General features: G+C 43.3%; 1 protein-coding gene across 1 annotated transcript in view; it reads right to left on the minus strand.

The window, feature by feature from the left end:
* The window catches only part of MEOX2 (mesenchyme homeobox 2), a 445569-nt gene that overhangs the window by 110496 nt on the left and 311808 nt on the right, over positions 1-23265 (minus strand). Inside the window, exon 2 of the mRNA XM_069648602.1 lies at positions 15112-15284. Coding sequence (XP_069504703.1) covers positions 15112-15284 — 173 coding nt within the window. The remainder of the gene's footprint in view (positions 1-15111; positions 15285-23265) is intronic.

Consider the following 23265-nt stretch of genomic DNA (forward strand, 5'->3'; position numbering starts at 1 on the left):
TGCGCACAGCGATCTGGGTCCGCTCTCAGCACTGCACAGTTCTGGTCTCTCTGGATCTCTGGTCTCTCTGGATCTCTGGTCTCTGGAGATTGATGGATTTGAAGTCTGGAGTCTCCCGGCAAAGCGTCCCGCAAGAAAGTGGAAAGTGAATGTCCCTACCTGGGTTCCAGTGGCTCTTTTTATGTCTTTTGAAAATGGGTGTGGATGCTAACTTTCTTTGCCCAACCCACTCACGATTTGATAGGTCAAGGATTTCTCTTTGACCTGATTTAAGAAGGGAACAGTGAGTCAGAGTGATGAGGTAGGTTTATGGTCAGAGGATCCTCCCCTTGTCAAATTGCACACAAATCTATTTCTGATCCAAATACCCATTTATCTATGTACCATTTTTCTAATATTATATGTCCAGTTAAGATATTTTCTGTAGCACCAAACGATCTGATCCCTGTCTTTGTAAGATGCTGTGTCCACTTATGACAGAATTCTGCCCTTTTCATCAAGAACACAACCTCTAAACTTTTCCAGATTTTACAAAAATGTGCACAAGGGATATGGGTTTCAGATGATAAAGTGTCAGATTTTTAACATGCATACATTTGGAGTAACAACCTTATTTTCCGCTACTACTCCCCAGAACATACCACCGAGTCCTGACACCTCTTAAAATGTGCACAGAAAAATCACAAGAATGATGATATTATTTATATAATGTTTACAAGTCCGCACTATGAATTATCCATCTTTTTAAAATTATGCTCTGGCCCCAAAGGGGTGTGGTTTTCCAAAGCACATGGTGGAATTTCTGGTTTGTCCACTTCCCCCAATTCAGCTTGCTCACAGATGCAGTGCCCCTCCCCGTTTCCTTCCAAGAGGAAGCCATTTATGACCCCCCTAATTTAACATTTGCCTGGGCCAAGGAAGGCTCATTTTTTAGTTTCCTGCAGTCCCCAGGTGCCACTCCCCTAATTCAATCAGAGAGGTGTCATCTCCTTTTGGCAGGGGCAGCAGAATGCAGCCAGGCCTGGGAACACAGCTGCTGATCAAGTTTCAACTCCTGTCGGGGGTAATTGTCAGGCAGAATTCAATCTCTTGAAGCCAGGATTCAGCTAAATGTCACTTTGATTCCCAGTTTTCTACATTCAAGCCAAACTTGCAATTTTTACACATGCAGCTAGAACATTGATTCTAAGTTCAAAACTATGACATTTAAACAATTGCAACCTATGCGACACTCAAAAGTAGGTCACTCATTTATTCTAAACATTTCGATTTTAGTGGCTTTAAACCCAAATTCATTTAAGCTGCTGACATCCCCAGCTATTTTCAATACATACATTAGACAATCACTTGCTTCAAGTCATTTCAGAATATAGTTTTACATTGTATCCACCTCTTAGTAATTCTTTCTTTGGCCTGGTTTGGTTCATTTGTTCAGTTTTACACAAGTGTCTGGTGGTTTTACAATGCCAGCTTTCTGTTAGTGGTGAGCACCAGTATTGCATCCATTTTTGACATTAATAACAACAGATTTTGAACAGCACCATATTCCTTAGCACTGATGGGTGGCAGGTCAGGGGACCATTTTGTTGTGTGCAAAGACTGCACGGTTCGCCAGGATTCTGGCGCAAATGTGGGTTTTTCCGCCATCTTGGATTTTCTAAGCCCACAGCACCAAATGTTGTAGCATAATAACTTGAGCGTGGGTCAAGACACCCAACACAGTATCACTATAAGCCACAGAGTTTACCCAAAAGCCCTCTGATAGCCATAGGGCCAACTCAGTTGGAGACCATGTGATGACCAAAGGTGCACATGCACAGAGAACCACAAAAGAATGCATACAACATTAACCCAAGACATGCTGCACATTTCACAAAGAGTGCAGACTTTTTAAATTAAAAAATAAAACATAACTATATTGATAGAGATATGATAGGAAACTAGGTAAACATATGAAGAAGCTTCAATGTCAAATGCTAATAAATAAATAGAAATAAAGGAACACTACAAATATAGAAATATGTACATGCATCAGTGGGGTAGTCCATGGAAATGTCTGCCAATACTTGCGCCAAGGTCGATTCACCCTCAACATCTACCGCTTTCAGGAGAGCCTCTGTTGTTTCATGCAGAGTTTAAAGGGCCTCCCTCATCCTGGACTCAATCTTCTCTACTGCCATGCAAGACTCATCCAGAATGGAAGCCCATGACTGTGCCAACCCCTGAACAGCCTCAGCTCTGTCAATTGCTGCCTCACATGCTCACTGACTCTCCACATACAGCTGCCTCAAGAATATGAACCTGTGATGATACCAGGGCATGCAGCCGCCTGCCGTCTTGCCTCCTGCCTAGCTTGTTGTATGCTCAATCCATGTTTCATCCTCCTTGTAGCTATCTCCCAAGGTTTTGCCTCCTCAGCACCAACACCCCCTGCTTCCTGGCAATGCATCCCTGGTACAGGCACTCCCACCGATTGGATGACCGTCTGCATGGTGGAGCTGAGCCTGCCAGACACTTGGAGTGAGTGGAGGAGTTGCTTCATTCAAGTGCCCAACAGGGTGAGGTCCAGCTGATGGGCAGGGACATCTGTTGTCTGGCTGAAAATATAATCTCTTCAAATGCTACACAAACTGCCTATTGCAGCAGGAGAGGAGATAGGATATGCAACACCTGAGGCAGGCATTTCGCTGTGTTTGCTCTGCATTAAGGCAATCCCTGTCTGATGAGATGTTGGAATGAAGGGTCATTCACTGGTAAGAGATGGCCACCGTGAGTCAATCCCTGAGTGAAGAGATTTTGGCCTCAAGAGAAATCTGCCACCAAGACACAGATGCCTTGAGATGATCTCTGCATGATGAGATGTTGGTCTCAAGGGACATCCACTGGCAAGAGATGGCCACCTAGATGGAAAATCTGAACATGCAGTTGATGACCTCAAGGGTCAGCATGCATGCTGACATTTTGTCCATTTGCAATAACCATCATCAGGGCCTTGTTGCAATTGGTACACTCATGCGTGCATATGTCTCATGAGTGACCCTAGCCAATCAAGCCCCTGCTATGGCAATGCATGGTCAGAGTGCCCTATCCCTGGATCAGGATGAGGGTTCCAACTGACCAACACATGTGATGCCATTGGCCATGTCTCCACACACCCCTATCATGTTACCACCACCACCCCTTTTTCATGCACCCTGGTGTCCATAAGCCCATGGATGGAGTGTGGATTTCTCTCATGTATTGCTTTTCCATCCAAGGTGGGCTGCTTTGTTTCTCTTCCTGCTCTATAGGGCAGTGAGTTAACTGCATATGCTATTGTGCACATGATTCAGCTGGTGGACTGTACATTCTTACATGTTCAGTGAAGTCAACTGATGTGTTCATCTTGAGTGCACCTGGCTCCCACATACATGTGAACATTCTATTGAACAATGATGTGTATGATATGTACAGTTACACAAAAGACTCCTTTAGCTATTCCTAACAAATGTTCAATGTTACTGCATATTTCCTGGCACACCAGCACCCACACCCCATGAGAAAACACCCAGGGCCCTCTCTTTCAGTACAAGTCCCCATTCCCTTTGCTGGACACTGACCCTCCTAGCACCAATGGGGAGGACCAGTGTCAGGTGTAGGTGGTGAGGGATTCACAGCAGAAAAGCAGTTCCAGCAGGTAAGGTTATGCACTGTCATGCACTAGCATGGCTGTTGATCTATGTATTCCAATGGTGGAATGATGTGACAAACGTAGAGTTGAGCATGCATATGTCAATCTGGCAATAGATGGGTGATGGTCACTGTCACCAAAGATGGGAGTTTTCTTACTTTATTAAGTGTGTTTGATCAGCTATGAATGGACTGTGTGTTATTGGTCATATATCAGCTACATGCTGCTTGGAGTCAGTCTCCACTGGGGGTTTATGGGCATGTGTTTTTGCTGAGGGGTGATACAGTCACTTATTTTCTGTGTGGCATTTATTTTTCACTCCTCTGATGTAAGCTTTGCATGCCATCTCCTGACATATATCATGTCAAGTTGACAGTCCATTATACATGAGCATACAACACATCTGCCCGACACAATCAATTTAAGAGGATGACCCATATACATGCAGGCCAATTTGTGATCTTGACAAGTATGCATGTATGCATGCAAATGAGTGAAGTCTGCTGCACATTGCTGGTGAAGTGCAGAGGATGTACGTGTGTTTGTTCCTTGTGATTTCTAGCAATAAATAAATAATACAAATAATAATATACATATATGTGTATTTCATGAAGGGCAACATTGCTTCCTGGAATTATATTAGATTTTTATTACACTTTTGGCTTAATTGGGTCTTTCGTGAAGGAGTAAAATAAAATATGTATGATATGAAGGACACCTTTATGATAGGTCAATGGACATGTTGATGGTAGCAGAGACATGCATGAGGAGGAAGCGGGTGTGGCACAGGGTGGCCAGTGTATGTCCATCAATGGATGCACTATCAACCAGGGGAGGTAACAGGAAAAAGCAGCTCACAATGTCTCACATAGGGTGGTGAGTGGAAGGTGTGTAGATCCTGGTGTCATGGACTGTCTTTACCTTGCAAAGGAAGCTCAAATGCTCTTTCAGGAATTGTGATAGTGAATGTAGGGTCTAATGTTGGGGGAGGAGGTATGAGTATATTCGTACATAGGCTGAGATGAGCTGTCTGCTGAATATTACATGAATGTATGATCAGAGAGTTGTTTGTACTGGGACGAAGAAGATGGAAACAGAGTTATGAGAGCTGGAACCCAGTAGATGGAATGTTTCTGAGAGCCATGGTAAGGGTTTGTATGAACATTTGCCACAACTGTCCAGGGAAAGGGGAAAAGGTTTCACTCTGTGGAGCAGGAAGGAAAGTGGGAGTATTGGCAGGGCTCCATCAACCATTGTGGCCACAGATGACAGGCAAACTGGTACAACACTGACAGGGGGGTGCAGAGCAGCAGAGGAGGAGTGGGGCTTCTCTGTGGTGGGTGACAGAGGTGGGGGCATCAGGTGGTATTCCCAAACCTGTCTTGAACAGCACAGTAGTAGGTAAGCCAGACCCCACCCAGATAGGAGGCGAGATGTGTGGGTGTACCACTCAACTAGTAAGATGTGGAGGAGCCAGAGAGTATGGGAGATGTGAAGTGGTAAAGGGTATTACAGAAATCATGACGGTGCATAGATCTATTTGCAAGAAGGCCATGATGATGACTGGGGGAGGTACAGAGCATTGTAGAAAGATACATAGTAGAGATGAGGTAAGTAGGTGTAAGTGTCAGGGGTGAGGGGAGAGGGAAAGGAAGGTTAAATGGTACAGTGGCTGGGCAGATATTTTAATTTTCCCATTGTAGGAGTACAAATATGGCAGAGGTGAGTGAAGGTGAGCAGGACCAGCAACAATGGTGCAGAGGGATACAGCATCAAGGTGGTGCTCAGGTGAGCATGAAACACAGTAGCATGGCAGATGGGGTGGAGTTGTGTGCGTAAAGGATTTGTGAATGGAGCTTGCGGGCCACTGTAAGGATGAATGGCTGAGGGAGGAGAGGGGTGTGTCAGGAGAGTCCTCTGGTGTTAAGAAGGATGGTGTGGAAGTAGAGATCTGGTATGAGAGCAATGGGGCTGATATTGCACGGAAGACTGCGATAGGAGGAGAGGGATGAAGGACAGGTGAACACATGCAGGAACAATTCAAAGGTGCTGCATCGAGGGTGAAAGGTAGGGAAAAGGAAAAGAGACAGTGTGCAAGTAGACCTACAGGGCCTTCATTGAGCCTTTTCTGCATGTGACTGAGGGGAAAATATGGAATGGAGAGATTGTGCCAGGGGTCAGGTTTGCAATATTTGTATGCTTAGCCCTGTGACATGGACACATTTGTTTCTATTTGAACTTGTATTTTATTTTACTTGTCATTCATACTGAGTATTTTACCATTATTATAGTCTCAATGGGCTGTTAGTGGGAACACCCTCGGAGGCCCGATGCCCAGAGTGTTGGAGGTCATGGAGTAAGATTAGGATGTGTGTGTGTGCATTTGACCGAATAAGGCTTAGCAGGGTTGGCCCAGCTGCGGTAGAGAGAAACACATGTGGTCAGGCATGTGGATGAGTGCTGAGAGGGATCGGGAGATGTTGTGATTGATGGAGACTCGCTATGTGTTCAGCGTGCCCGTATTTGATATATGTCTGCTCTGCATTCAGATGACAGAGGTGTTGAGGTGTAGTCCGGTTTAAATAGGCAGAAGTTATGTGAACAGTATGACCGCATTTTTATGTAGTCTTTGCTGTATTCTGATGTGTGCGGAAAGCCATGCCTGCAGCTTGTGCCCACAGGAGTGGTGCGTTATATGTACCTTGCAGTGTTCGGTGGTGAATTATTGTTTGTGTGCCCACTCAGGTAATGTGCTTCTTCTGTTGATTCCTGCGGCTGTGATAAAATGGTTAACAACCATTCAAACTATTTGCAAGAAGGGGGGCACAGTGTTGTACTTACCAGTTCTTCTAGGCAGATAGTGTGGTGAGCCTATCCAGATATTGTGTGCTTACTGACCCTTTTCAGTTGTTACCTTGACCATGGATGGCCCATCCTATAGTTTATACTTGTGCAATATCTGCCCATCCCCCATTCCTTCCACAATGATTCTGGGCTGGTTCTTGATTGCCCTCCTGCAGTCTAACACGGGGGACACCCGCCTGGCCTACCTCTGTGACACTTGGCCATGCCACATGTCCTCCCTTGATAATTCCCCTCAGTTTATTCAAATCTGTCCAATTGCGATGGTGGTGATTCTATCACAACCACTATGAGTGCAATTTGCCTGTTTTCCCGTACATGCCAGGTGCAGTGACTCATCAATCCTGTGACATTTCATGTATGAGGGGCTGAGTTCCATATAGTGGTGATTGTGGGAAACTAGGGTCATGATTGGTGTGTGATAGAGTGTATGGCCCAGGGCCTCGTGAAAAGCATCCAGCACCCCCAGTTGTGATTGCCACAAATGCGGCTGGCGCCGCTTGGTGCTGAAAGTATCTAATTTTGGATTGGGGAATGGTTGTTTTTTAGGGAGGGGATTCATGATAATGTGGCAAATATCCAGGTTTTGAGGACTTATTTGAAGGAAAGGCAGTTTTCAGTGCGGCAGACGTGTAGAGGAAGAGTGTTCCAGATGGTGGTGCTAGGATAGAGAAAACCGAGCCACCAACTCTGTGGACTGGTAAGGTGGAATAGCGAGGAGGAGAGCAGAGCCAGATATGAGGTTTCTTGGGGGGCTGGTAATGGGTCATTTTGTTCTGAAGGAAATAAGGTCTAGTATTATGGAGGGCTTGTTGTCTGATGCACATGGCTTTGAAGGTTGTCACAGAGAGACACTGGAAGCTGTTTGTTCCGCTATTTTGAGTTCCACTGGTACATGGAATGTCAACAGTTTCTTGGCAGGAAGGTTGTAACTCTTGGCCGAGCAGAGGGAAGAGGGCCTGGCTTTATCAGCAGCTTGGAGGCCTTGTGTTCGCAGAGCACAGGCAGACAGAAAGGTGGGAGGCATTTGAATGGAGTGAGTGTTCTGCACAGAGATAGAGGGATTTCAATGGAGAGAAAGAGCTGACAATGGATGGAGAGATGGGAGGATGGTATGGTTTCATAACACAGACAGGAGAAGGTCATAGGACATATACAAGATATGCTCTGAAATGTCACAGTGACAAGAGAACATACTGGGGACATTACATGCATATACAGACATTTCGACGCTTGAAGAAATGCTGGTTTGACAGAAAGTGTGAATGCTCGATGTAACCCTAGGGATGGGTGTACGCCATTGAATAGTATATCCAGGGGTGAGGTTTTCATTGAGAAAAAGGAGAAGTGTTTTCGATGCAGCTTGGGATGCAATAGGTAGAGGCATTTTGGAGTGAAGCTTTGGGAGAAGAAGAAGTATTTTGTGAGAGTTCGAGATCAATCTGGCAGAGAGTTGGCAGGAGACCAGACCACTGAAGGGGCCTGTGTGAGGCAGTGCAGAGAGGCCTGGCTGGTAAATGGGGAGTATGGCTAATGGCCTAACTGATTGATAAGACATGTGTAATGGGGAATTAGGACAGCCACTCACACAGAGCTTTTGGTTTGATAGAAGGGGAGATCAGACAGGGATTGTCTCAGAGAGAGAGTGTAATGTGTGGTGTGGATTGGAGAAGAATGTTGACACTTGCCATATGTATTTTGCTATTTAGTGTTTGTTGTTATTAGGAATTTAGTGCTCAAGAGGGATAATTGTGATTAGAATGTTTGTATTAGAAGCCGGAAAGGCTTACATTTATTGCAGTTTGCACCAAAGCATAAAGGGTGCAAAATTAGGTTTTGCCAGAAGTGTTTACCATGCCATGCTGTGTATGAATAAATGTATTCCATTGTTATAATTGAGAGTGACTTGTGTGTTTTCATCTCTGTCCATTGTTATCTTATTTCTCGTGTCTATTTCTTAGTGTTTGGTTTGGTTTGTCATGTATGTTCTATTTGCAGTAACACAGTGCACAACCGCCCTGAGAGATATACTTGCAGGGTGGCCAGAGTGGAATACCCCCCCCCCCCCCCCCCGAGGTAGAGTTGCAGTTTCACACCATGACAATTTATTTTTGTATTGGACGTTTAATACATTTTAAAAAGCAGTTACATTAAAGTGATATGTTATTTTGTTGATTTTTCCCTCTATTGATTCATTTCTCCCTTTTTAACATTTTTCTTCAATCCTTCCTCATCGTCCATCTGTCCTCATCTCCTTTTTTTTAGTCAATCCAAATTTAACCATAGAACTGTCCCTCCCACTGAGTCCTGCATCCTTAAATTCAATTAACATGTTCTGACAAATCCATAACACAATTTACATTTACAATCATTAGTTTGCATTTTATATAAATATAATTCTACATTAGAAATTAAATAATAAAAATAAATATATTTAAAAAGGACAAAAAAGGACTACTTAATGTAGCTTTATAGACTGAGCGAGGGGTCAATATTGTGGGATAATGGCCCACCCACAAGTTATGGGTCGAGGTGAAGCTGAGGGCCATAAATTGGAGAACGGTCATTATTCCAAGCCATAATGAACCATCCCGAGGTCAATAAGGCTTTTATCTCATGGGGCTAGTAGCAATACACGTTTTAGAGTTTCAGTGCTAAAGTAAAACAGAAATGCTGTAAGAGTGAGTAAAGTAAAAAGACAAACTAAATTAGTAAATTAAACGTGCTTTTGTTTTGTGGTATTTAAGTAACATGGTTGTCTTCAAGTTAAACATGTTAATTGTAACTTGTTTAACTGCATCAGGTTTAACATGTACACGCACGAGTTGTCATGGAAAAGTAAATGCTTTCTCTGTAAAAAAAAGTGAACACATTTTCCAATGTTTTCATCTTTCTCTTTCGTCTGTGTATTATCATGCTGCAAAATAAAATAATTGTCCCCTAAGGGGGGGGGGGCGGTAGTGCCTTGTTGAAACAACATCTAGACCAGAAATTGCATTTTTGTTTCCCTATATGCTTCTGAAAATAGAACCTTCAAAATGCAGTCAATACCATTAGGTATTGACTGCACTCTAAACATTATAATTGCCTGAAACGAGGTAAATAACTAGTCCTTTGTCCTCATAGTGCAGTAAAGGAGTTGATAGCTGAAGTCCTTTGAGCGCTATATATAAGATACTTAACGAAACATACTGAGCTTCATGGCCCAATTCATATGTATTTGCAGTTGTTGCGTCAAATAATATGGAGGAGCATACAAATGACTTACATATTGAAATAGTGTCCCACAAGTAAACCTCTAGGCGAATATCCTTTACCGCTAGCTAGAAGGTGATATTTAATTTCCCCATGTTTTCTACTTATGTTCTGTCCTAATTCTCTGCCCATCCCGCTCACCATGTCGTTCTTTTTTATGTCACTCACTGTTGCTTCTTATCGTTCTCATCATGCTATTTTTGTGTTGTCATCATGCTAAATCCGCATACTCGTATTTTGTGTAGAGACATGTGTATCTATTTATGTGTTTACATTCGGCATACTAATGCACTCAGACAAGCCTTTTCCATTTCAACTCTGTCAACTACTTGCAGCACACCTTCCTGCGCTACTGAGTTCCTCGTCACAGGAAGCATTGGACTGAAGTAGGGGGTGCAAGAAGAGAGTGCTAGAGGATGCTCCAGGAGCTTTCTGTCCCACGACTGATTGCGCCTGATTTACCAAAGCCTTTGAAAATGGTGCAATCCATTGAAAAACGCTTGGCAAATCAGGACATTTTGCACGCATGTAATCAGTTGCGTGCTTCATGTTGCTTGCAATTCAAGTACATACCTGATTAAGTGTTGGGGTCTGTTCATGGCTATCAAAGAATCATTTATGTATTGATTATTTGGTAAACGATTAGGTCAACAGGTCAATCAAGGAAGTACATAGATTAAATATAGTTTCATGGATTTTAAAAGCTTCCGTGAATCATGTAAACTGCTTATCTGCTAACCTACTTAAATGTATATTTTTTTTCTAAAATAAATGTAAAAGTTTGTGTCACTTTTGTTGTGATGTTAGATGCTAAACCTTTTGGCTGCATTCTAAAGACGGGTGTCTCCTCACATGACAGGTAGAGTGGTCCCACCAGCTGTTAAGTTTACTAATCACCCTTATTACTACATCATTGATCGGCATCTAAGTTTGCCACCCATTGTTAGTTTAATCTCTTCACAAGCCACCAAGCAGTGTTGACCAGAGACTTCTAGCAGGAGAAACCCTAGACTTGTGCAAACCACGGCTCGGGTCTGCCCAGGAAATGGTGCAGGTCACATTTGCAAGGGAGTGCATCGCATTAAATGCAGGTAGCTCCCTACCACTGCTGGCAGCGTAGACCATTTTGAGATCAGAGGTAGGACCGAGGCAGGGCAAACAATGCCCATATATAGACACACCATTCCCTTTTCTAGCTCTGACTAATCCTTAGACATTACTGCCACTAGGCTGATTCATGTGCATTGGAGTTCCTAGAGGGGTGCAGCAAATCCTTGTGATGGGTGTCCAACAAGCCCCATCTACGTGGGATGCAAGCGGCCCCCGCTGCTACTGTATGTATAGGAGTGTAATTTCACATTACTCTGCTGCAGAGCACTGAGCAGCAATTTACCAAATGATTGGTAACATGGCCTAAACAACCTGTTGTACCACTGATGCAGGCAGATGGGGATGTCCCTAGTTAATACATGTTTAGTTAATATTTAATTTGCATCTGGGTTTAGCAAATGCCACCCTTTAGACATAATTACCCAGATAGATGATATTTGGGTTTTGATCAATGTCAGAGGATTTTTATTTATATTTAATATGTCAAATAATTGTAACATTGTACATCTTTTTCACATTTGGACAAATGAAAGGGCAGAAGTTGTGTACATGGATGAGCTCATATCAGACTATAATGGTGAATAGTTTGAATGGAAGAACATTTTAAGAGGGCATTCTGAAAACTGTACGTGTGTTTTTCTTTCATAGCAAAATCGATGTTTTTCAAAAAATGTACATGGAGTGGATCTTCGTAGAAACATGTGGGCCAGCACAGGTGTTAACGGAAAAATTTTGCAGAAAAAAGTACGCTTTTAGAAACTTAATGACAACAGTGGTCTAACTAAGTACACAAAGAAGTACTGGAACTATGTTCCCTACTGGCCTGCCCCTGCACCCCACAAGCCCTATCACCATACCCCCTCCCACGTGCAATATAAACCCCCAAACAAAGACACCTGCTGTTTAAGGGAAAGTGCAGTGCACTGAAGTGCAAGTTTCAACTCCTTCCTACACTTTTATTTTAAAACTAAACCATTCTGGAACAATTTCCTTTTAAACTAAAATTATAGGAACCGTGGAACCGTTTTTAAAAAGTAAAGGAGCACCACTCCCGCCCAGGTTGACCACTGAATCGCAGCCATGAGACCATGCAAGTATAGTTGCCTCCCACCTGCCGTGATCAGCATACATTAGCTACCCTCAAAGTCTGTATCACATTGAAGATGTGCTAGATTAAAGCAGAGCAGTCCATTCCAATACACCTGGCAAAGAATGTGGACATTTACAGAGGTCAAAGCAACCATAGAAGCCACAACACTGCCTCAATCGAGCTCGAAAAATGAATAGAACAAGAAAGATGCAATAGCATAGAAATGAATAAAATAAATACATAGAATAGAAACTAAGAGGAGCTAAAAAATGTAATCACACCTTCTCAACATATGGTATGGAGTCCATGGAAAATGACCCCCTCTGGTAGACTTCAATTAATTCTCATACAATTAAGATGGAGGATTACATGAGAATTGGAGCCCACCGTCACCTACTGGCTACCCCACCTACTGCACCATGCCGTGTAGAGACCCTATCTCTCACCCTACCTTTGTCGCCTCACCCTCCCACTCAGCAAAAAGGGCACTACAGTTCTCAATACAAACCCCAAGTAACATGGCAAACCGGTCCAAGCTTTCCTCACTCACATTTTACGGTGTGGAGATTCATGGCTAATCATGTTTCGATGCAAGCTTTTTCTGCAGTATTGACTTTCATAGGAACATGACTGACCATGCTAGAGCTCAGCAAAATCATTTGTGTTTGAAAATGGTGCAAAAGCTACAGTTTGTGTGTTTAAAAATACTTGGAAGTTGCCTAGTACAGGGTCTGTCGCTTCTCCAAGCAACAAGTTGGTGGTAGATCTTTTTCTCCGGTTTGGGCCTCCCTCTGGAACAGCCTCCCTTCCTCCCTGAAACTTGAGGAGAACCATCCCCGGTTACGGAAGCACCTGAAAACCTTCCTCTTTGCTTCTGCTTTCTCTCCTCCTCTCCCCTGCTGAATTCCTGGCTGAAACTGTACTGGTATCCTGGCCACCCTCTGATCTCGGTCCCAGGTTCCCTCCTCCACCAGTTACGCACCTGCACTGCCTCCCTGGCAACCCCCACACTTGGGGACTGTTTTCTTTATCCCCACAGTCCCCCACCAGCACTTGACACCTGCTGTCTGCTCTTACCCTTGCACTTGCCACCAGCTGGCCCGACTTCTCTTATTGTTTTTATTTATTCTATTGCCCATTGTCCCTTCCTCTGCACTTGCGCGATCTGAATGGCACTTGGCCTAGTAGGATCGCTGCCTCTGTCTTCACTCTGTTCCCCCTCCCTTGCAGCGTCACACTTTGAAACACTTGTGTATAGGTGTGTTATAAATGCCACATCATATCATATCATACATTTGAAACCTATGTCAGCATATTAACACTTGGATTACGTAGAGTATTGCATTCAAAGCAATCACTTATGTCGGCAACACCATTTATAAAGTTGCAACTTAATTTCAGACGTAATGTTTGCATTTGTAGATAATGAAGTGTTGCAATCGGCACACCAGCTGGGGGTCGCTTTTTTTTCTTTTAAATGCCTCCTGTCAAGGTTTAACAAGCATTGCCAATTCCAACAGTTTTGGGCTTTTGTGTTGGCATGGAAAAGGCACTTTCTATGCGCAGCCATAGTGGTATTAACTACCCATTGTTGGTAGCATGTGCCAAATGGTGCGGTACCTGGGCATCTACTAGCAGTGTCTTGCAAAAGCTTAAAACGTATGTACAAGCCAAAAATGGTGGCTTTGCTAATATTTGTTCTAAACAGGACTAGAATGTGAAGTGTTGTAAACTTCACAAAGAAAGCTAGCTAACACCTTACGCCTGAAAAAGAGCAACTTGGGATCTCTCTAAACTGCTTTTAACTAACATATTTCAAGACACTCCAAAGAAGCCTGCAGGGTGGCCCCTGTTTTTAATCATGTTAATCCCGAGGATGCACCTTGATGCTATTCCTTATGATATAAAATCTGCATTTCAACAGCAGTCAAAGAAGTAGTCGTCAAATGAAATATACCTCTTTGAGCCGTTCACTTATTTTATTTAGTTTTTGTTTTTTGAATTCAGGCAAACATTGAGAAGCCGATTGTGGGCAATGTGGGTTTTGCAGTAGTTCTGTATATGTGCAGATGACAAATGCAGCACAAAACAAATAGAACTGAATAATAGCAAGCCAGCACAAGTCTGTGTTGAGGTGCTCAGCTCCACAGGCTCACACTCCATCCTTTGGTCCTCGGGAGACTCAGTCCCTCTTTAAAAAAAAATCCCTACATTTTCCACCAAATATGCCATGTAAATGTCAAATGCTGCGTATAGCAAACCACTGTAACGTAACATAACAACCCACTGTTCGAAGTTGCAGTTTAACATTCATTTGCATGTTGCTGCAGAGCACCCAAAGCTACTAGTACAGGCCTCATATGTTACATGAACACCCTCTACTGTCTCCTCAAGATGCTAGTGCCAATTAGCAGATTTGCAGGTTGTGATACATAGGTTTAGTTAAAGATAAACTGTTATGCCTTATTACACTACATTAATGATGTGTTTCCAGTTTCCTGCATGGTATATAGCAGAGCCGGGCAACAGTTTAAAACGTATGCACAAGCCAAAAATGTTGGCTTTGCCAATGCTTTTTTAAACAGGACTTCAGTGGCTTTGATGATGCTTGTTTTTAAAAGGATTTCAGTGAAGGACATTCAGCGTGCTTATAAACTGAGTGGCTGAAGGCAGGTCTGGTAAGACAGTGGTTTTACAACTCCAATTAAGTAATTCTCACTCAGAAGACTGATTTGCTCAAACACTGGCAGGCAATTTGCATTTAAAGTCTGATGGAAGGGTTTCATTAAAGTGAGCTCGAAGAGTACCCATAAGGAGGTGTTTTGGGAGGGCAGAGGCAGGACTGTGTGGGAATGTTCAAAAGAATTGGTATGGCTGTGGGCAGGCAATGGGTGGGCACATAACCAAACAAAACCTACAGACGCTGTCTCCCTCCTCATATGTCATTCCGGGCAGGGCCTCTTTTGGTTGCTGGTCCACCCCTGCTCCTCCCTATCTGTACTCCAATGCAATATATTTTGCTTACTGGAGTGGCAAGCGATACCTAACTGACTAAACTAAAAATGGGGTATGGTATAAACATATAAAAGGCAAGTCCTTCCCTCCTTGTCTTAACAGTCAGTACCTGTCTTTCGGTGAGGTCCAGATTCACTGCGATTTCATATCTCCTCAGCCTCGTTAAGTAGTTATGGTGGGCAAATTCTGCTTCCAGCTCCCTGATTTGTTCTTTGGTGAATGCTGTTCTTTCCTTCCTGGGTTTGCTGTTGGCTTCTGACTTGTAGTTTCCCTCCTGAGAATCTGCAGTGAGAAAAAGAAGGAGTATTTCAGAGTGGCCCTCATCTGAAGGCATCTGCATCAGCCTAGACAACACTCACAACATTTTGGAATGTATAAAGTCTCACCATAAGCCAGAAAATTGCCACTACTTGCAATATTGGAAATGAAAGAACGGAATATTATGCAAACAAGAGCTGGGACCAGCTGTAATTTGAACGGATGCCAGGCACAGTTTTGCCAACATTTGCTAAATATGTATATTTTTTATTTCTTTTTTATTTTGTGCACTTGGCTAATCATAACCTTAGGCACATGTAAAACCAAAGTACAGTACAATCATCAGTACACTATCACAGTAATTATCAGCAATTGGCTAATTCCTAGCTTACAATAAATACATATAATGTTACCACATTCTCAACAGCTAAAAGATTATTACGTTTTGCCACAGATTCAGCTATGGCAGCCATGAAATTGCACCATACATAAAAAGCAGCTCCTGTGACTACCGGTAATTCAGCTCAGAATATTGCTCCCCAGAATTGATTGGAACCAATGGAGTCTAACTGGGACACACATTTGGCATAGGCCTTTCCATAGACTACCTTTAACACCTAGCAGTCTGTTAAAATATGCCTTGCAGTGTCACATGTTGTGCGGCAAAGTCGGCAGCGCCTCACCTCTGCAGGTGAGTTTGTCCAACAACTTATATATTCTAGTGTAGGCAAGAGATTGAACCGTAAGTATGTGATGAATCACCTAAGCTTCACCTCACTTATCTTTGTTAAATATGGGCAAGGGCAGTTACCTTTAAAATTCTGTGAGCTGAATTTGCTATTGTGCATCTTAGTCTGCATCCTTGTGGTATTTTAGACTATGTCCCACTTAAGTAACCTTTTTTTTATATATCATGGCCATTAGGTTTAGAGGTCATTTGGATCAAAACCGTATCTCTCAGATTTTTAAAGAAACCTTTATTACTCATAGAGTCCCTCCTTTCGGCTAGTAGTGCCTTTAACCTGCCCTTATCACGCAGACAATCCCCTAGTATGCCATATAATGTACAGCATCTAATTAACCATCTCGTGCAAATTGAGCAGATCTCCAGCTTGAACCTAGCCACTTCCAAGTATAGACCGTAGTATTCTCCCCTCTATACGTTCATTTTACGTATATTTTACGTAGGACTCAGCTAAGACTTCCAGGCCATATAGCAGGCCAGGGACTATACTCGTGTTGTAAATTGCTACCAACCGCTCCACATTATTACCTCCTCTAGAAGCCACATACCTTTTTGTAAGATGGCACCTTTTACAAATGTTTGCAGTAATATGTTCTTCAAAAACGTCTTGGTAGGTAGTGACTTTATTGGGAATCCTAAATAGATATATCTGCTAAAGGGAGCTGACCCAGTTTCCAAACAAACTGACTACACACACTGAGTTTACTATTAATTATCAAAACCTTGGTTTTTACTTTATTAATAGTTTCATGTTTTGCTGCAGCATAGATTCCCATGGCAATGATTGATCTCTTGAGGCCAATCTGCATTCAGTCTATTAAAGCAATGTCATCAGCGTAGAGTGGGAAAGTTGCAAACAAAGGTAAAGGCAGTAAACAGGTAGTACCCAAGTCAGAAATGCACAGATTGCACAGGAGGGGCTCCAGGCCGCACTGCTGTCTAAGGCCTCTATAGGTATTTATATTACTTGTTAGACAACCCTCCTGATTCAATCGCACAGAGACTAGTGTATCACTATATAGGAGCTGGATGAAGTATAACAGAGCTGGGCACACTCCCCAGTTTCTCAGTTTCTCTCAAAGTAAAGGTCGGGAGACTGAATCGAAGTCTTTGGAGAAGTCAATGATGCATAAGTATAACTTTCCATCCAGATCTTTCAAAGTTTCCCAAGTCAAATACTGCAATGCGCACAGGTTGATAACAGTGTTTGGACCGCTTCTGAACTCTGTTTCGAAATTTACTCAGGCGATGGTTCTCCTCTGCCCACTGTGACAAGAGCTTTAACAAGAGGGCTGCAAATATTTTTGAGCTTGTAGGAATAGATGGGGGGTCTGAATAGCTGGGGGGCTGTGAGTTGCAGTGGTTTAATAGCTTAGCATGCACATGTAGTTTTAGTGTGGGCCTTATACAGAAACACAGAAAAACAAACATATGCAAGGCATAGGTTGCCAATGCAATCAGCGTGCCAAATGGGAAGGTACCGAGTTCAGAAATGCAGAGCATGCCTCAAAATTGTTTAATTTCAGGATAATTTGCCATTTGACTGAATTTGCACCAAATGAATAACTAATATACATTAACATACTAACTCAATGAATCCCATTTAACAAACTGAATCCCATATCCTTAACATTGAGTGCAAATTGGTTTATATGGAAATACAAGTATTGAATCCAAATTTGAAAGGTGTGTGGCTTTGTTTCCATGGGTTTCTCAAATGTGCAGCATGAGCTTGTGTGACACGCTGAAATATGTGAGAACTAAAGACAAGCTATTGTGTGTGTAGGAAACGCAGGAAGAGATGTATCTTCTTGCTCTCCAACAATAAAATCACATGGATTTCAGTGGTATGATTTAGATGGGGTGTATTTTCCGTTTGAGTGGCAGCACAAGGGCATATAAGGACTTGAGTGGATGTAGCTGGGTTAGACATTCAGGGGAGACATTCAGAAGCATCCACAGAGAGAGACATCCTGGGGAGAGATCTTCAAAGCTGGGCTGAGATGGGCTGTCAGGCATAGTCCAGTGCTGGCAGACTTCCTGGGGTCGTGGCAGTCCTTATCTGTGGGCAAAGAGACCGATGGGGATTCTCCAGTTCAAGACAAGCAAAGAAAACTGCTGCCTCTAGGTAATATAGGTTAAATGTGAGGGTGTTGGAGTGTGCCTGTTAAATAGTTAGAAAGGGAAACAGATCATTTTATGTGTAGCATTTGTCAATGTTAAAAGTTCATGTGATTTAGAATTTATATAAATGCTTTTGCAATATTGTTCTTTTGTTTCACAAAGCCTTACTCTTGCCAAGTCTTTTGCTCCCAAGGTCGGATTGGTAAGACTGGTCAAAGCTCATTCTATTTTGTAATGTGCTTTTGCTCCATCTAAAACATTTGTACTGAGAGGTTCTATCCCATGCAGAATTGTTACCATGCTCCAGTTGTAAATGCATTTATAATGATAAAATATAGCAACTTAAAATCTTTGGGTGTTCTGGTTATTTTTGTGGCAGTTGGTCATTGTATTTGATCTGCACGCACAGACAAGTGCACAAAAATATATGTATCCAAGTGAGATAACTGTTGTGAATTATCTAGTTAGAGCAGCCCTCATAGTAAGTAATCTGTAATAACAAGTGTCATTCCTCTCTGCACTCTTAAACAGAGGAACAAGAATTGACTCCCTCCAGCTGCCAGGGATATGGCCACTATTTAGGATGCAATGAAATAACTGTGCGAGTTGAGTGGGCCAAAACTCAGGGTTTGCCTTAAACACTGTATTTGCTATTGTTTCAAGCTCCAGTGCCCACAATGATTTCAAGTTGTTAATTATAATTAATACATTGTCCCGATCCCATCTCGCAAAGCAGGAGGTCTTACAAAAGTCAGGGCCTGTGTACCCATCCCCCTGACCCAATATAATTCCTTGAGGTGTACCATCCAGGCTGCTTCTTGGACCGCACTGAACTCATGCCCACTAGATTTGGCCAGATAAAGCCGATAGTATGCCCACAATCTCTTGCTATCATTGGAACTAACCAATGAGAACATGCATTTCCAATTACTGTTGCACATACTATGACTGTGGCTTCTAAGCCAAATTCCATAGTTGATAGTAAGTGAGCTAAGCTTTTTCCCTTTCTCTATACTCTTTCTCTATTTCTCTATTTCTCTCTCTATACTTTCTCTAAAATCTTTCTCTATTCCTCAAACCTGCATTCCTCCCAACCTGAGCTTTTTCACTGCAAAACTGACATTTCCATTTTTGGATGGCCATATCAAACAGACCCTCTTGCTTGGTGGCCTGGCCTAGCCTGCTAGATGACCTTAATAACCTCAGCCCGAAGGAATTCCCCATCAATTTAAAATTCCAAATATGCTTATTTAGCCAGTTTTCTAAGGAGTCAGGGTCAGGCGCAATAATAGATGATATCTTCTTGATGTTATTATCAGCCCAAATAATACGGTTGCCCTGAAGGCTAGTTCTGTAATTGGGGGTAACATAATTTAATTCACGATTATGCAGGGGCCTTTGTGTCCAAGTAATCAGCAAGTGATCACTTAATTGTGTATCCAATACCCCCCACACTGCTGCTGTGTTAACATAGTTTGTGATCTACAAAGATGTAATCAACTACATAGGAGTGCCAACCATTGGACCAAGTGCAGGGTAGAGGCAAACCTTTGACACATCAAGTCAACCTCAATAAACAGTTTTCCCCAGCACGAATTGCCCCTCAGAGCCCTTGGAATCATATGTGCCCATTCCTCATCTTCAACGTCGTTTTCACTTCTTGATTTTCAGTTACCAAGTGTGTATTAAGGTCCCCTGCAATAACCAAGTTGCCATTGGGGAACTGGTCGTACCATGCTTCCACCAACCATACTATTCTAAACAATGGGCCTCATTACAACCCAGACGCTAAGTGGTTAATGGCACCATAAAAGGCTGTGGCGCCGTTAACCACTTAGCGCCTTACTACGAGGTCCCTTTGCAGGACCCGACCTGAACGGCTGGTCTGGACCAGCCATTAAAGTAGGGACCCGCAAAGGGACCTCGCAGGAAATTACCGTACCGCAATTTGCGCTACCGTAATTGCCGCCTTCCCCATTGCCATTGAGCCCTATGGGGCAAAAATGGGAAGGGGGAAGGGCCATGGGGAAATGGGGAAATACCGCCCGGCCAACCTTGGAATGGGGCGATATTTCCCCATTTCACCATGGCGGACTCGTTGCAACACCGGCACCAACCATGGTGTTAATAGCGCCATGGTTTAGCGCTGGTGTTGTAATGAGGGCCAATATGTTACTGTCCGCTGGTGCGTTAGGGGCATCATATACATTAACAATTAGCAGGTCCCTAGCGACTAAACTATCACTATAAATAGACACAGACATCATGTACAGAGAGATAGGTTCTTCAGCAAAGTGTCTGATATTTCAATGTTTTTTTTTACTCCCACTGCCACGCCACCCGTAGGGTGCTCCCTAGTATTTGGGTGAGCAGGGCTACAGATCGCAATGTGTCCATCAAAGAAAAAGGAGTCCAGGAGCCATGTCTCCTGAAGTAAAAATATGTCACTTGCTACCAGGACCGCTTCCCCCAATGGATTGGTTAAGAATCTGTTATGACCCAGAGTGCTCCAGGAGAGCCAAGAGTAGTTGTCCTGTTTACATCAGTATTGATCGCTTTCAAAAGTATGTGATACCCAACTAGATACCTCTTTAAAATCCCCTTTAGAGGGGTCAGCCTGCACTGGAGCCCTTAGGATTGACTGTGAAATCATGGAGGCAGTCTTATCCTTCAAACCTCTCATTGCTTGTGAATTATACATAGATTCAGTTGGCCTGGTTATGAATGATGTGTGCTTGTAACATACAGTTAGTATACAGCCCAGATTGCTAATTTCCAGATGGTGGAGGAAAATTCGACGATTGCCCAGATGGTCGGACTGTTAAACTTGAGAAGGTTGATGAATTTGACATCTTGTTATGTTCTTCAATGGCTCCATTTTCCCAAATAACTCAAAGAGAACTCTGCGGTTTAAAAAGGGACTCTGATCAGATGGGTAAAGTTTTCCAATGTTTACCCATTTGCTCACTGGCCTCAGGTTAGTTTTAGGCAAGTAGTCAAATGGGGGTCCTTCTTCATGTTAGGGCTGTACTTGTAACACGGTGGCAATAACTTGGGACTCACTTGGAATCCTGGCTTCATTGGCCTTGTGTTAATCATCGGGTTCCAAGGAGTTTGACACCATGGGAAGAGCCTCTGCAGCTACCACCAACCAGCTGTTTAATTGCCTCTGTTGACCAAGGGCCCACGCTGCTTGATGTTATCCCCCTTCTTCTAAGTGTCCCGGCCTTGGCCACCCTAAGCAGTTCCACCATACTAGAGCCCTTGCCTTTAACCTACGCTTTGACTTTGGGCCTGGGCAGATCGCCCTCCCCTCTTCTCACCACACTGGCATCCGTTTCTATGATAGCACATAAGTCTGATTTAGATGGTGAATGACTTTCACGAGAGGTTTGTGCCTCCTGGGGCGCCGGCAAGACAACCTTCTCTGCCCCATGAGCCAAGGGCTCAGAGGTTGCCGATATTATTTCTACAACACAAGCCAAAAATTGTATTAAATCTCGCTGTTCACTTGCAATGGCCGGGCACAATGAAAACAAAGCGTCCAACAAAGAAGCCAACACATTCAAAGTGGCCGAAACGCTGCTGCTCTCTTGCAGAGTTGGAGCAGTGAGGTGGTACTGTTCTGACTATTCCATCTCCCTTACACTCTTAGAGAAGCTGGAGGAACTGGACATGAAGCCCTTCAAATCGAGTGCAGCCGATACGTGCATGTCAATTGCATGGTCAAGATTACCGGCAGCTGTTTCGATACACACATTGATTCCATCTAATTTTTTATGCTGGCCTAGAGCTCGATTTAATGGGGGATTATTAATAACTATCGGTGATAATTCCGGTACATTCCCGCTTGAAGTGCCTTCCACCAGCAGAGACACCAGAGCTCTTACAGTCAGTACCACTTTACTTTTGAAATTCTTACAAATCACTCAGCCACCCAGAGATTTATAGAAGTCAGTGATGTTAGTGTTTTTATATGCAATTGGCATGAGCTGCTCCATTATTGGAATGTTTACATTTGCTAGTGGCGCTGGAATATTATTGTTGCCCAATGGTACCATTGGGCTCGATGTGTGAGGGGACACTGTTAAATTGCTTGCAGTACACCTCATCTGTTCTTTCCTTGTTTGCTGTGCTATCGAGCTTCGCAGATCATATTTGCAAGCCTTTTGTTTAGGCATTAGGCTCTGCCTTAGGGAATAAAGATGTAGAAAGGGAGTTACCAAAGACACTCCTCTACCCAAGGGTACTACTTAGGGAGGTCGGCAGGCAATCAATTATTTAGCTCAAGGTCTGCTTGGGAATCACTGCACACCTTAAATAGCCACCTGCTTACGATTGGGGCAGCACTGCCACCCAAAATGGAAATTTCTCACTCACTCACCGGCAAATCAGTGATCCAGACTCCCGTCCACTCCAACAACTGCTGGCGTAGGCTCTCTGGATGCCAGGTGACATGACCGTGCGGTGGGCAGCATAGACCAGGCAACTTCTTAGTGGCAGGGCTCAGGAAACACAGTGGGAGGGACATTCTACCAGGGTGGAATGCTTTGTGCCTGAGTGCTGGCTCTCATCTGCCCACACGGATCACACTAATCACTTAGCCCCACTTTGCCTAAATTCGCTCCCAGGGTTTTTTTTTTATGCAGAATACAGGGCTCCACCATTAACAGCACAGTTCTCCGCGCAGCGGAGCAAAAGAACAGTAGCCTCCCAGAGTGTCCTCACGGCACAAGTCAATTAGTCACACTAATCACTTAGCCCCACTTAGAAAAAATAGTTTCTCAAACTAGCTCGTCGATACACATGTCTTTTTGTGAGCACTGCTCGGATTTGGGAATGCTCTTTTAAGTTGTCCTCTGAATCCCCCGCAAAATATATAAACCTACTGTAATACTAATAATGGTAAACATTATTATTATTGTTATTAGTAGAAGTAGTAGTAGTATTACTATAATGTGGTCTTGAACGTTGCCCTTCTGCCATTTTTTGTAGACTTCCCTGTTCATGGCTTTGAAAAACAAAAGAGAGTGAACAGTTGGCTGTGGGGAAAGGGGAGACATATTTTAAACCTGTGATGTTAAAGGACTCTGGTGGATTTGCAATGGAAGGGGGATTGAAGTGGGGTTGTTAGTG

This window comes from Ambystoma mexicanum, chromosome 2q (assembly GCF_040938575.1).
Source record: "Ambystoma mexicanum isolate Mex_15411 chromosome 2q, UKY_AmexF1_1, whole genome shotgun sequence".
Taxonomy (NCBI): Eukaryota; Metazoa; Chordata; class Amphibia; order Caudata; family Ambystomatidae; genus Ambystoma; species Ambystoma mexicanum.